A 13,113-nucleotide genomic window follows, 5' to 3' on the forward strand; every position below is an offset into this window, starting at 1 on the left:
ATCTTCATCTTCTTTTCCTTCTTCTTTAAAATTCAACATACCGCAAACGTAAATCGTTTCAACCGAATTATATATCAAAAGATTTAGAGGATTTCATATTTAAAAATTGGAATTATTTAGAGGTGATTTTGAATTAAACGAGAATGAAGAATCAGTATATAATTCATGTATAGTCAGTGTATACTTCATATATAATTAAGTTATATTCACCTTTTTCGGTGTATCATAATATATAGTCAATTATAGTTCATGTATTAGTAAGCTATATTGTATATTCCGTATATACTTTCTATAACTTTTGGCTAGTTATATTGTATAGTCATTGTATACTTTCTAAGATTTTTTTGACTACTTTTTTATGTAAATAAAATATGACTATATATATATATATATATATATATATTATAAATTAATTACTTTATTGTATATATTTTAAATGAGCCCGATAAAATATTAGTATAATTTATAATTATACTTTACTCTCTCACCTCTCTCTTTCTCTATGCCGCTCTTCTTTCTCGTCTCCCCTCTTGCCTCGCTCATCTCTTTCCTTTCTTTCTACGGAAAATGGTCAAATATACTCTTGTACTGTTGGAAATAGTTTAAACGGGGTCAAATATCTCTCTCTCATTATATTTTGGTATAAATTCACCCTTAATTTTAACGGAATAACACTTGAAAAACTCAAAATTAAATAACTCATTCCTAATTTTAAATATCTTATTATTGTAAAAATAAATAAAATTTTCAAGTACTAATTTGAGTTTAATTTTTTTAGAAATGACAATACAATACTAATACATGAAATTTCTAAGTACTAATTTGACTCTTTTTTTCCTTAAAAAATGATAATATAGAAAATGCTGCAAAATTTCCTGTCTTATCATTTTGTAAGAAAAAAAGAATCAAATTAGTACTTAAAAATTTCATGTATTAGTACTTAAAATTATACAATGCATTTTGTATTGTCATTTCTAAGGAAAAAACTCAAATTAGTACTTAAAAATTTTATTTATTCTTAAAAAAAATCAGATATTTAAAATTGGGAATGATAGGGACAAATTTGTACCAAAGTATAATGAGAGGGGTATATTTGAACCGAAAGTATAACATGAGAGGTATATTTAGCACGAAAGTATAACGAGGAATATATTTAGCCTATTTCCAATAGTACAAGGGTATATTTGACCCTTTTCAGTTCCTTCTATGATATAATTTTTTTTGTACTTTTTCTTTTATTTTGCACCTCATTTTTTTTTACATATCTTTGTGGTATTTATGTATTTCACTTTTATTTCCGTATTATGGAGGAATGTTTCGGCAATCACTGCATTTTTATATTTTTGCTTTAGTTGTACAATGTATTTTTGTTGTGTGAACCTTGTCCACACCCTTATTTTTCATTCACACTTTTAATGAATCAAGTGAAATTAAGTGAACATGTATAACTTATCGTGATTGTAACCATAAAGATTTGTATGTGTTGACACAACTATTACAGTGAAGAAATACAAGTGATACAAATTGGTAACAATTGATACAATAGATCGAATGAATACGATAAAAGAACGAATGAATACATGTGAAATTGAGAAAATATCTGACTTTTTAAAAAGTTAACTTTCACCATGATTAAAGGATAAAAACTTTATAGCATAGACAAATTTATACCATGAATTTGGATGTTGGGATAACTTATTCATCATTATAGTATAAATAATAGAATGAATAATTGTGAAATGAATTTATGTATTTTATCCTAAACTTATTCTCTCTTATTCTAGTGCCAAACGCTCCCTTTGTTATGTTGGCACTAGGTGTGTACAAGTCAAATCGTTAAGTCAATCTGAACCCACGAATCAAGTCAAATAGACAAAAAAATCAACTTGTGATTTGGTTTGGCATTGAAAAAAAATGATTATTGTTAGGTTTGGTATTAATAGAAAAAAGTTCAAAGCGAATCCAAACCAAACCGATATAATACATATATAATTTTATTTTCTTATAGATAATTTTTTTTTATTATAATATGCTTTGTAAGTATTTTTAAAACTGGTTTATAACATTCAGTGTTTACACATATTATTTCATATTCGAGCTTGTTAAAATAATTGACATGTGTTATATCTTTTTGTGAGTACTTTTTTTTTATATGTTTTTCAAAGATAATATCTTGAAGATGATATTGTACATTTTATTTTTTTCGATTTTATTTGTGAAAGTGTCTTTGAGATGCCATTAAGCAATATAATCACACGATCAAGAGAACAAGCTTCATTTAAGAATATCAAGTGCGACACTAACGCATACAATCAAAGGAAACAACCTCTTCAATTTACTCTCTTTTCAATCATGGTATAATTGTAAAATAAAGAAAATTGAAAAATCAAGAAAATGGATGTTAGGTTGGTTTGATTTGGTTTATAAATTTAATAAACCGACACAATTAATTTGGTTATTTTTTAATGATACGGCCAATCAAATGACACCGTTTGGCTGAGCTCCTCGGTGGTTAAAGTCGTTTAGGGATTAATTAATTAATTAATTACACGCAATGAAGCAACGAAATCCTCCTCTCCAAGGTAAATAAATGTTTTGACTAGGAATAAACTGAGATAAACCTGCAATTTTGCTGAATTTTTCATTTACAAAAACCGAATTTTGACTCAGAGGAAATCGGGAACGGCGATGGAGGAAGAAAAAGAGAAAATCGTGGTGGCAGCTTTAATTGAGAAGGCCACCAACTCCACCAGACCGGAAGTGGAGCCCCGACTTCTCAAATCCATCAAATCGGTGGTCCGTTCCTCTGATTCCGAGCTCCGACTTGCTGCGCAAACCCTAATTTCCTTCATGAAGCGTGACCACTCTCAGGTCCGTTCTTCTTGGTTGACCCCTAATCCCTCTTTAACCCTAATTTTATCTTTTAAGACATATTATTTAGTATTGGTGATTGGGGTACTAGAAAGGGTGTTGTAATTTTGTTGATTTTGCAATTGTGGCCTTCCCAAAGTTTGTACTTTTATGCTATGGTAAGTAACAATCTGCACCTGTTTCTTGTTATGGTAATTAAGCTAGCAGTTTTTTCTATGTCCAAGTTATGGGACAAAATGACATTTGAGTCTTTTTGGTTTGGTTTTTCACTTTGGTTAGACACCTGTATGTTAGCGATAAGTGTAGGATTTAGAGAGCAAAGTGTTTGGCGTTAGTGATAAGTGTAAGATGTAGAGAATGTCTAGTTACAGAGAAACTATATTTTACCAGTTTCGAAAGCAATAGGTATCAATAGAGCAGACTAGATATTGAGAATTTATATAGACTCCAACTAGTTTGGATTTTTGGTCTAGTTGATTGATTAGGGCAAATGCCTATCGAAATCAATAGAGCAAGACTTCTTAATTGAAGTCTATAGGAATTTCGAATTGCATACCTACTGATGTTTAACATTTACTGTTGACGCATACTCTGTCAACGGTATCTATGTTCTGCAATTCCTTTGCTCCGAAACAGAGAAACATCAATTTCTCTATTTGTTATCTTTACATTAAGAATCCATTGAGCAGATATCTTTCTTCACAGAATCGTATCGGGGTTCATTATCCTCAGTATGACATTATATTGGACATTGTAATCAGTAAACACAAGTTTTGTTGGTACAACGTCATCCATTTCTGTAGTCCACCTAAGAGAGTTTTCAATAAAGCAATTGGACTCCCTTTTCATGGTATAGTATATTTTAGGGCCTTTGAATGGATTTTCATGAGAATGTTATCTGTTAATTATCAACAGGAGGTATTAGCTTTGAAATATTCTTTCATCTTTTGTCACTGCAGTCTTCTGAATCTTTATATGTTAACCGTATGTGCAAGTGAATGCATTGAAGATTATTCATGTTGGATTTAAAATAAGATGCAGATTTATTGCTGAGGGTTTGGGTGACATTTTTTGGGAACTAAGTGAGGACATCTCATAAATCAGTGGAGTGATTATTTATATTTTGATAAAAATGTTATTTTAGTCGTACTTTGAAGGGAAAACTCACTTTTAGATCCAGATAAAACTGGTTCATGATATAGTCCACAACATACTTGGGTTTTGTGGTTTTTGTGTGGGTATAGCCAGGATGATGTCCACTTTCCTAAGTGTAATATTTGTTCCTTTTTGTTCTTGTCATAAATACTTGCAGTTCAAACATTTAGCCACTTAATTATCCAAGGTAAAAGGTTTTCACTTATGAAGCATATTAAAGTCCAAGATGAAATATAATGGACAATGCTGTAGAGTACGTTGTTGATTTCTTTTCAAGAAGACTTTAGTAGAATTTGTGTGGGAGCACTTACGTTGATGATTTTTCTAATAAGGGAGGTGTGTATGAAGTTCAATTATGTGATCATTCCTCCAAGAGAGTATAGTGCATGGTTTCTCTCCAGTTATGGCCTACAATATTTTCCTGATTCACTAACTATTTCTGGTGATAGGATTAAAAGCGGTGCTAAACCTACATTCATCCCATGATTTTTAGAAATTAATTGACATATTTGTGCATCGTCTCCTGATAGTAACTTTTTTTATGGGGTTCTCTTGACAGGTACGATATCTCGCTCTTCTCATAATAGATGAACTCTTCATGCGCTCAAAACTTTTTAGAACTATTGTTGTCGAGAACTTGGATCAGTTACTCACTTTAAGTGTTGGGTTCAGAAGGAATCTGCCGCTTCCTCCTCCTGCCTCTGTTGCTTCTGTATTACGCCCCAAAGCAATTGAGTTCTTAGAGAAGTGGAATTCTTCATTTGGCATTCATTATAGGCAGCTCAGGCTGGGGTATGACTATTTGAAGAACACCCTCCGCTTTCAATTTCCAAACTTGCAAGCAAATGCAGCTAGGATTCGGCAGGAAAGGAGGGAAAGAGAGATGAGGACAAAGGAGATCCTGCTGAAGAAGTTTGAAACCTTGAAGGAGAACCTTGCTTCTATAAAAGATGAAATTCAGTCAACAGTTGATGAAATTGGCGAGTGTTTAAACATTTTAAGCGCAAAGGATGAGGAAGATATATTGTTGCCTCCTTTAGATGATGAAGAAATTGTGGAGTTCCGCAACTCTGAACTCCGACAAATCCGTCTTGATTCCTTGAAGGAGGGGGAAAAGATTAAAGTGGACAGTGAGAATGAAGTTGTGTTTGATGCATTGAGGGAACTATTCAAGGTTCTAGTAACAAACCATATGGTCACAGTGCAAGAATGGGTCTCTGTTCTCGTAAGAGTGGAAACAACAGATGCTAGGTTCAGGGATTCCACATTAAAGGATTTCATTGACATTCATAACCATCTCAAATCAGTGAAGAAAAAATGTGAAAAATCTGGTTGTACTATGCCTAAAACTAGAAGTGTCGAGGATGAAGACATATGGGAAGAGGGTAATGTGGAACCAGAAAATGGAAAATCATTTAAAATGCCTGACCGAGGTGAGGATTGTTCCTTGAATCTGAATTTTAATGGAATGAGAGTTGAAGCTCCTGAATGTAGTAATGTTAGTGTTGAGGGAAAGGAGAAGTCACAGGAGGCCAATGGTGGCAGTGATACTGACACCTCTAGAGGTAAGCTTTTAGCGGAAGCTCCTGTTATGAATTGGGGTTCTTTTTTGGATGATTGGGGATCGAGCAGCAGGGATGTTTTGGCGAACCAAAGAGGATTAGATCTTGACGGCCACTGGGGTAGGGTGGACCGTGATGCTGTGATTCCTGCAGAAAAAATTGCAGAGCTGAAAGTCCATGCAACTGTTTATAGGGAAGACCCTGTTGAAATCCAGCCATGTCGGGCCCCTTTAAGAAACGGAGGACTTTGTCAGAGGAGAGATTTGAAAATTTGTCCATTTCATGGACCTATTATTTCTCGAGATGATGAAGGCAGACCAATTGATACAGGCTCATCAATTGAAGATCGGGCTGCACACTTGGTGGATCAACAAGAGCCCATCAATGCATGCCCTTCAGTTGCGGAGAAAATACATGATTTGGATGACAAAATTGTGGGAAAATTAGCCAAGCAGGCTGTAAAAAATGTTCGACAAAGAGATAAAGAGGAGACAAAGAAGAGAGAGCATGACAAACAGGTTTTGAAGCGGGCAAAGCTTGCAAAAGTTCGAGAACATAATCAAGAAGTTCTTCGTGATGCTGCATTGGCATCAACCTCAAGATCCTTATATGCTGTAGAAGATCAGGATAGATCTTCTTTATCTAGATCTCCATTCAGGAGTAAAGAAACACTGGCATCTATGTTAAAAAAGAAAGAAACTGCCAAAGATAGATTGGGTCATAGGCTTCTTAACGTCCGTGCTAGAGATGCAACAGTACGGCAGTTAACAGTGGCTGAGGATGCAAATTACCGTGAAGCCTTTCCAAATCAATGGTAGATTAACGACTCAACACCACATTTTTTTGCTCGTAGGTTCTTGACGTGTTTCCAGGTGTTGTAATTTGTTTGTAATATGAGGTTGCTCCTGGTGGTTCAAAACATTCTTTTTCTTGTTCTGTCCCACATCTGCATAGTGTTTAAGTCGTCAAATTGTAAATCTTTACGTTGTACATTGGAACTTCCATTTCCCAATAAACGAGGGGAAGTTTTGTCAATCACTATGGTTTTACAATGCATTGCATGTGTTGTTCTTCTTAGCCTTAACTTGTCCTATATCGAAAAGAAAAATCTACAGTATTTCTGGAGGACGGAGTTTTCAGGTTGCCATGTTCTTGGATATACAGTGAGTCAATCCACACAATATCAGACTGAACGTACAAAGCAGTAAAGGATCTAGAATATGGATGATGTGATTCCGTGTCTGATGATGTTGTACAACTTCCTAGACAAAACATATTAACTTTTGATAGATTGATTGTAGGTTCCTCTCTCGTGGTATTGTCAGTTACACCAAAGCCTTGATGATTCTATCCCTGACCATTCTTATGTTCCAAAACCAACTAATTTTCTCAACTCATGAAATTAGATCATATGTGTTAGCATATGTATAAACTATGGGTGCATGAACTATAAATGCAAAAGTCAGGGCTTGGTGCAAGGAAAAGTCGAGAAACAAAGAGAGTTGCAATTATTGAATAAGATTGCAACAACTATGCAGAGGCAACTAACAACTAAAAGTAAGCTGTCAAATGGAAATACGCAGAAAAGTTGGTACTTATCCTATCCTGTATCACTATGTCTTTTGTTTCTTCTTCAAAGGATAAGAAAGAAAGCTAGATTCTTCCTCCATTAATATGGCTTATCTCATCTCATCCATTACACCCTATATTCTGATTTTTCACATCACAAAAAAGCAGAGTTGATATCAAGAGGTTCGAAAGTCATGACATGCTTGATATAAAAGCTTTGCTAGTAAAAGATAACAAATACTCGATGAAATAGTTTAGATGTAGAACGCAATTGATATTGATATAATTTGCTTCTTTAACTCAATTACAAGGACTTCTACGATTCATTTCTTCCCCATGCTATGAGTAAAAAGAAAATAGTAAAATTATATTTAATAAAAATCATATATATAACTTGAATTTTTTTTTTCCATATCTTTTGAGATCCATTCGAACTTACTCGAACATCTTTGTTTGTCCAAAGAGACTTGCCTAAGACGTTGAACTGACCTAGGGGCTCCACTCATTTAAATTTTCAGGCATGGAAGGATCTCGTACATCGTGAAACACACAAAATTCAATTTTGAAACTTCCTTGCTATTTGATTACTACTTAAATTTAACCAAAAAAAAAGGTATATGTTTATTTGACACTTGTGAGCTCGTACATGGTTCCCCTTTTCCAACGCATGATGGGTTTTATTCTTTTCTTTCTTGTGTCAATAAGTTCAGTGAAAAAGTCAAATGCCCAATAATACAAAAATGAAAAGAGAAGCCAATTAGTGGTTCATCCACTTCAAGTAACTTTTAACCCAATTCTTGCTTTTATTCCACTAATATAATAGCAAAACTAAATTTCAATACTTTGTGGGACCTCATGTTTGTTAACTGGAGTAGAATAATTAGATTTGATTTCGAAATTTATTGTGAACTAAACTTCTTCGTAGTACTAAATACATCGCTTGTTCATAAAGCTAATCAAATGCGCATTATGTTTGACGAAATTGACTAAATGAAAATTACAAACACTAAACCAAAGCATTAGTTTTAAATTGGTTTAATTAAATCTTGATATTGACTTACATGTACTTATCGTGTTTAATTTAATAACATGGAACAAGTTGAGTTATCTTATCTATCTTAGAGTTAAAAAAAGGAAAAAAAATGTCACTTCTCAACTACTAAAATTCATATTCGTAGCAAATTAGAAAGATAATCTATCTAAACTTTTACCCATTTAACCTGGTATATATATAAAAGCTAAATGTTGAAGAATTCAAGAGTTTAAATAAACATAATAATAATAATAATGAATTAATTAAACCTTCTTCATCTAGACAAATAATACATTGTACTTGAATTATATTAAATATAGAAGGAATCTCATGACAAATTCATCTTACTGTGAGGGAAATATTTAAACTTGAATTAGAATAAAGATAGATCATTGATACAATGGACTTAAGCTAATTTAAAATTAAGATATAATTAATTAATTGGTTGATAAAAATTAAAAAAATAGAAAAGGGAAAAAGCACCGTCCTTTTTCCACCATCCCCAAAGACAAATTCCAAAGCCTCCTCCCCACCATCCCGCTCCTCTGTTTTTTCTCTTTTTGAAAATCAAACAATTGTTTATAGTTTAGAGACCACCTCACCCCGAGGCCCCAACTCATGAAACCCCTCAATAATTCCACAAAATTTACTCAAAAGACGATTTGTTTTAATCAGTTCTTGATTTGATTGAATCAAGAATTAAACATATTCTTGTTTCATGAATGGAGTTTGATAGCATTGAATGTGTATCATCTTCTGATGGTATTGAGGAAGATGAGATTCCACAAATTCATCCACACATCATTCGTTCTCAGTTTTCGTCCTCAAAGACGACGACCCACAAGAACAACAGCAGCAACATCTTATGTGGTGGAAATAATGGGGGAATTGCAATTCATCCGGCGACTAGCGTTCATGAGCTTCTTGAATGTCCTGTTTGTACCAATTCTATGTACCCTCCAATTCATCAGGTGAGGGGGTTTGTTAAATTTGTTTACTTTTTGGTGAAAGTTATGTTCTACATTTTGCAATTTTGGCTTTTGGGTCTTCCCAATTTGTTTGATGGGTTTATTGAGGTCAATTGATGTCTCAAATTGTGCAATTCTGAATTTTGGGTTTCCCTAATCCGTTTAATGGGTTGATTGAGGAAATATTGATTTTTGTTTCTCGGATTCTGCTATATGATTTTTCAAACTATATGTTGGAAAACTTATTGAGTTTTATTTCTATGAACACGTCTTTATGGCATTATTTTTAGCAAGATCTTTTTCCTTAGAAAACGTCCATTGGTTTGTGTGACCATTTCTTTTCTTCAATTTTTAAAAAATATTTTTTCTTTTGTGTGGATAGGCTGAGGGGGTGGGTGAGATGATGTAAATGTGATAATTTGTTTGTGGTTAGTGAATGAATTAGATTTGGGGAGTTTCTTTCTAGTCTTAGGAGCTCGAGTCATTACAATGGGTTTCATGAGTTTGTTTTGCATGGGATTTTTGTCCATTTAGAGTTAGTGAATAGCGGGAGAAGTCCACTGAGGTGGTTTAGGAAGAAGGTCATCAACCAATAATCCAGAAATTTGGACTTGTCGTGAAGAATCCACAATTTGGCTTATTGAGTCATCCTGCTGGTTTTTAATCTATCCATTGAGATGGTTTAGGAAGAAAGGCATCAAACAATAATCCAGAAATTTTGACTTTTCGTAAAACATCAACAACTTTGGATTATTGAGTCATCCTGCTGGTTTTGAATCCCCTGCTCCATGGTTAAATATTTCTATGATAGATTATGTTCTTTTTTATAGGTTATTTTTGCAAAATCTTGTCTACTTGTATCTTCCTGGCCCGTGTTATGTAGGATCAGCTTCAATGGCCAGTGGGAGAAGTTGCATACTCACATTGCATACATAGTAAAGAAGTAGGCCATAAGAAGACTTCTTTATGTCCTCAGAATAGGAAATCAGGGAAGATTCCCAGTTACATATTCTGTTAAAAGGTAGCTGGGGGAGACATTTAGGACTCTGCATTGAGGAGGAGTGTTTACGTTTTCATAACTCAGAATGTGATGTGTGTTGCCTTGTTTTCTTTCTTAGTAAATGCGTCGTTGATGCCTTTTACTACCTCTTCAATTGCTGGTTGCAGCTGGTATTTTATCTCTTCATATGGACTGTGTTCAGTCAAATCAAGTTTCAAAAGTAACTACGTTACAACAACTAACTGGATTTAACGGAAGTGCATGCACTGAAAAGTCTCAAATTCTTAACAGGGTTGCAGATTCTCAGCTCTCTGATTGTAGTAGGATAAATCTAGTATTAATTTATCATGACTTAGAGGTATCCGCAGAGGCATTTAATTTTGCCTAAAGTCATCTGGCATAAATCCATATTTGGTAGTTGGAATATATTTTTGCACTTTGAGTATTTATTTGTCCAGGGAGGGCAAGCTTAGCTTCTTCATAGTGGGAGTCTTTTAGCATGCCAGAAGATTGTTTGGATACTGATAACAAAGCATCATTATAATTCCTCTGGAATATGGCTAGTGAAGCAATGTACTTTTGTAATATGTGGTCTGTTTATTAGTTGAACGGCGAAGCTGGAAGTTGAAACTGAATTATTTTTAAAAATATCCTTGTCCTTTCTATATCGGGTAGCGATGTGTATGGTTTGAATTATATGGATCACTTTCATATTTAAACAAGGTTTACAAGGTTTTCTTCTTAGGGCAGTCTCTAGCAACTAATGCCTCCAAGTGATGCATTAACTTCTTCTCTAACTAAAAGGAACTATTTGAATCCTAAAATTAGTCCTGCAATTCTATGGCAATTTAGAGGCTACTTCACAAAACACAGATACTAAAATGAGTGTTACAACTAGTTAAGCCAAAGTGAATTTAGTTAATGATAACTGGGAATTCTAAAGAGTTATATCAATGTCCTTCAAGGATCACCTTTGTCAGTATACTTACCTTATACTAATGATGTGTTATTGCTGCAGTGTCATAATGGGCACACTATCTGTTCAACATGTAAAGCCAGGGTACACAACCGATGTCCCACTTGTAGACAGGAGCTTGGTGATATCAGATGTTTAGCATTGGAAAAGGTGGCTGAATCACTTGAGCTACCTTGCAAATTTGGCTCTCTTGGATGTCCTGAGATATTTCCTTATTACAGTAAGCTGAAACATGAGGCAGCCTGTAATTTTAGACCATACAACTGCCCGTATGCTGGGTCAGAGTGTGCAGCTGTTGGTGATATTCCTTATTTGGTTACTCATTTGAGAGATGATCACATGGTAGACATGCACTCTGGATGCACTTTTAACCATCGCTATGTCAAATCTAATCCTCGAGAAGTGGAAAATGCTACGTGGATGTTAACAGTAAGTTGAATATCTTCTATTTATTTTCAAGTAAAAGTATGCTGACCTTGTCTACAATTTTAAGTCTAGCACTTATTAATAATTGAGGGTCTAGTTTTTTATTATGGCGCTATATAGTTTTAGTCTTAAAAAAGGACGACATAATATTGGATCTGTATATAGGCATAGTTGCTGTGGACACTATTTTAGGCACTTGCATAAAAGTTATGATTATTATATCTGCCATGTAATTTTATTCATCAGGATACTCTTCTCACTTGATGGTCTGTTGGGCTGTCCCATTTTGAAGCATCTCACAACGTGTACCTTGACTTTCTGTCCAAAAAGTTTTTTCAATTTAAATTTGCCCAAAGGAGGATTCTGACCGAAAATTTCATGTATTGTGTTAATGTTTCTTCTTCTGGAACTATTTCCAAAGCTAGTTATACTAAATTAGACTGACCTTTCCCGTCATGTTTTCCAGGTGTTCAATTGTTTTGGTCAGTACTTCTGTCTCCATTTCGAAGCATTTCAGCTTGGAATGGCTCCTGTTTACATGGCGTTCCTTCGGTTTATGGGAGACGAGACAGATGCACAAAACTACACCTATAGCCTGGAAGTTGGGGGAAACGGAAGGAAGCTTATCTGGGAAGGTACACCTCGAAGCATAAGAGACAGTCATAGGAAAGTTAGGGATAGCCATGATGGTCTCGTTATACAACGTAACATGGCCCTTTTCTTCTCCGGAGGGGACAGAAAAGAGCTCAAGCTACGGGTGACTGGAAGAATATGGAAGGAACAACAGAATCCAGACGAAGGAGCATGCATACCAAACCTCTGTAGTTAATGCTGGTTGCATTTCAAGCCTATTGGGTTTTGCTATTCTTGCCTGTCCTATGTGCTGAATTTTTGGCTTAATGTCACTGTTTCTTGGCTAATGTCATAAGTAAATTGAGATTCCCCATAAAATGTATGCAAGCTAAGTTGTTATCCATCAATTAATAAGTTTTCTCGTCAACTTCATGTGCCACAATGATCTGAGTTATTTTCCTAACTTAGTATTCGATATTTTTTAAGTCACCAACCACTAATCAAGATTTGCGTTGGAAGTTGGATATGACACTATTTTTTCTGGGTTGATACAACATTTGCTTTCACTACCTCGAAGGAATCAAATCTCAAATTTCCCTTCTTGCTAGCTCTTTGAAAAGGAGGAAATGTTTTTACTTTTTACCACCCTTTGCAATGTCAAGGGATTCATATGACTTTGTCTCTCATTTTGTAATTCTTTACTAAGAATATTTTGTTGGCCACTATATGCTATAATTGCTAAAGCACTCAAGTTTTCATCAGTTGAGTGATGACTGATGGATAAATATTACATTCATCTTTTAATTCACAACAAAAACAAAAAGAAACAAAGAGCAGAGGAGTACTAAATAAATAGTAGTATATAAGTTGGATGAAAAAAAATGTTGCTCCCTCTACCCAATTTACATTACAACATCACGTCTCACATTCAAGCTTTGGATATCTTTGGGTATAATTTTTATTTTTTATATAGAGTGTTG

General features: G+C 34.3%; 2 protein-coding genes across 3 annotated transcripts; both read left to right on the forward strand.

Moving 5' to 3' along the window:
• Positions 1 to 2,534: 2,534 nt before the first annotated feature.
• On the forward strand, positions 2,535 to 6,623 carry LOC129886445 (UV-stimulated scaffold protein A homolog). Of its 2 annotated transcripts, XM_055961139.1 has the most exons (3): positions 2,535 to 2,582; positions 2,671 to 2,871; positions 4,586 to 6,623. In XM_055961139.1, the coding sequence occupies exons 2-3, from the start codon at positions 2,689 to 2,691 to the stop codon at positions 6,404 to 6,406; spliced, it is 2,004 nt and encodes a 667-aa protein (XP_055817114.1). In that variant the 5' UTR covers positions 2,535 to 2,582; positions 2,671 to 2,688; the 3' UTR covers positions 6,407 to 6,623. The 2 variants fall into 2 exon arrangements, with proteins under 2 accessions (XP_055817114.1, XP_055817113.1); XM_055961138.1 differs by having other exon boundaries at positions 2,563 to 2,871.
• Positions 6,624 to 8,654: 2,031 nt separating this feature from the next.
• LOC129886446 (E3 ubiquitin-protein ligase SINAT5) lies at positions 8,655 to 12,560 on the forward strand. Its single transcript, XM_055961140.1, has 3 exons — positions 8,655 to 9,161; positions 11,177 to 11,563; positions 12,027 to 12,560. Exons 1-3 carry the CDS (start codon positions 8,913 to 8,915, stop codon positions 12,387 to 12,389), a joined length of 999 nt encoding a protein of 332 aa, XP_055817115.1. The 5' UTR covers positions 8,655 to 8,912; the 3' UTR covers positions 12,390 to 12,560.
• The last annotated feature ends 553 nt before the right edge of the window (positions 12,561 to 13,113 follow it).

This window comes from Solanum dulcamara, chromosome 4 (genome assembly GCF_947179165.1).
Source record: "Solanum dulcamara chromosome 4, daSolDulc1.2, whole genome shotgun sequence".
In the NCBI taxonomy this organism is placed as follows: domain Eukaryota; kingdom Viridiplantae; phylum Streptophyta; class Magnoliopsida; order Solanales; family Solanaceae; genus Solanum; species Solanum dulcamara.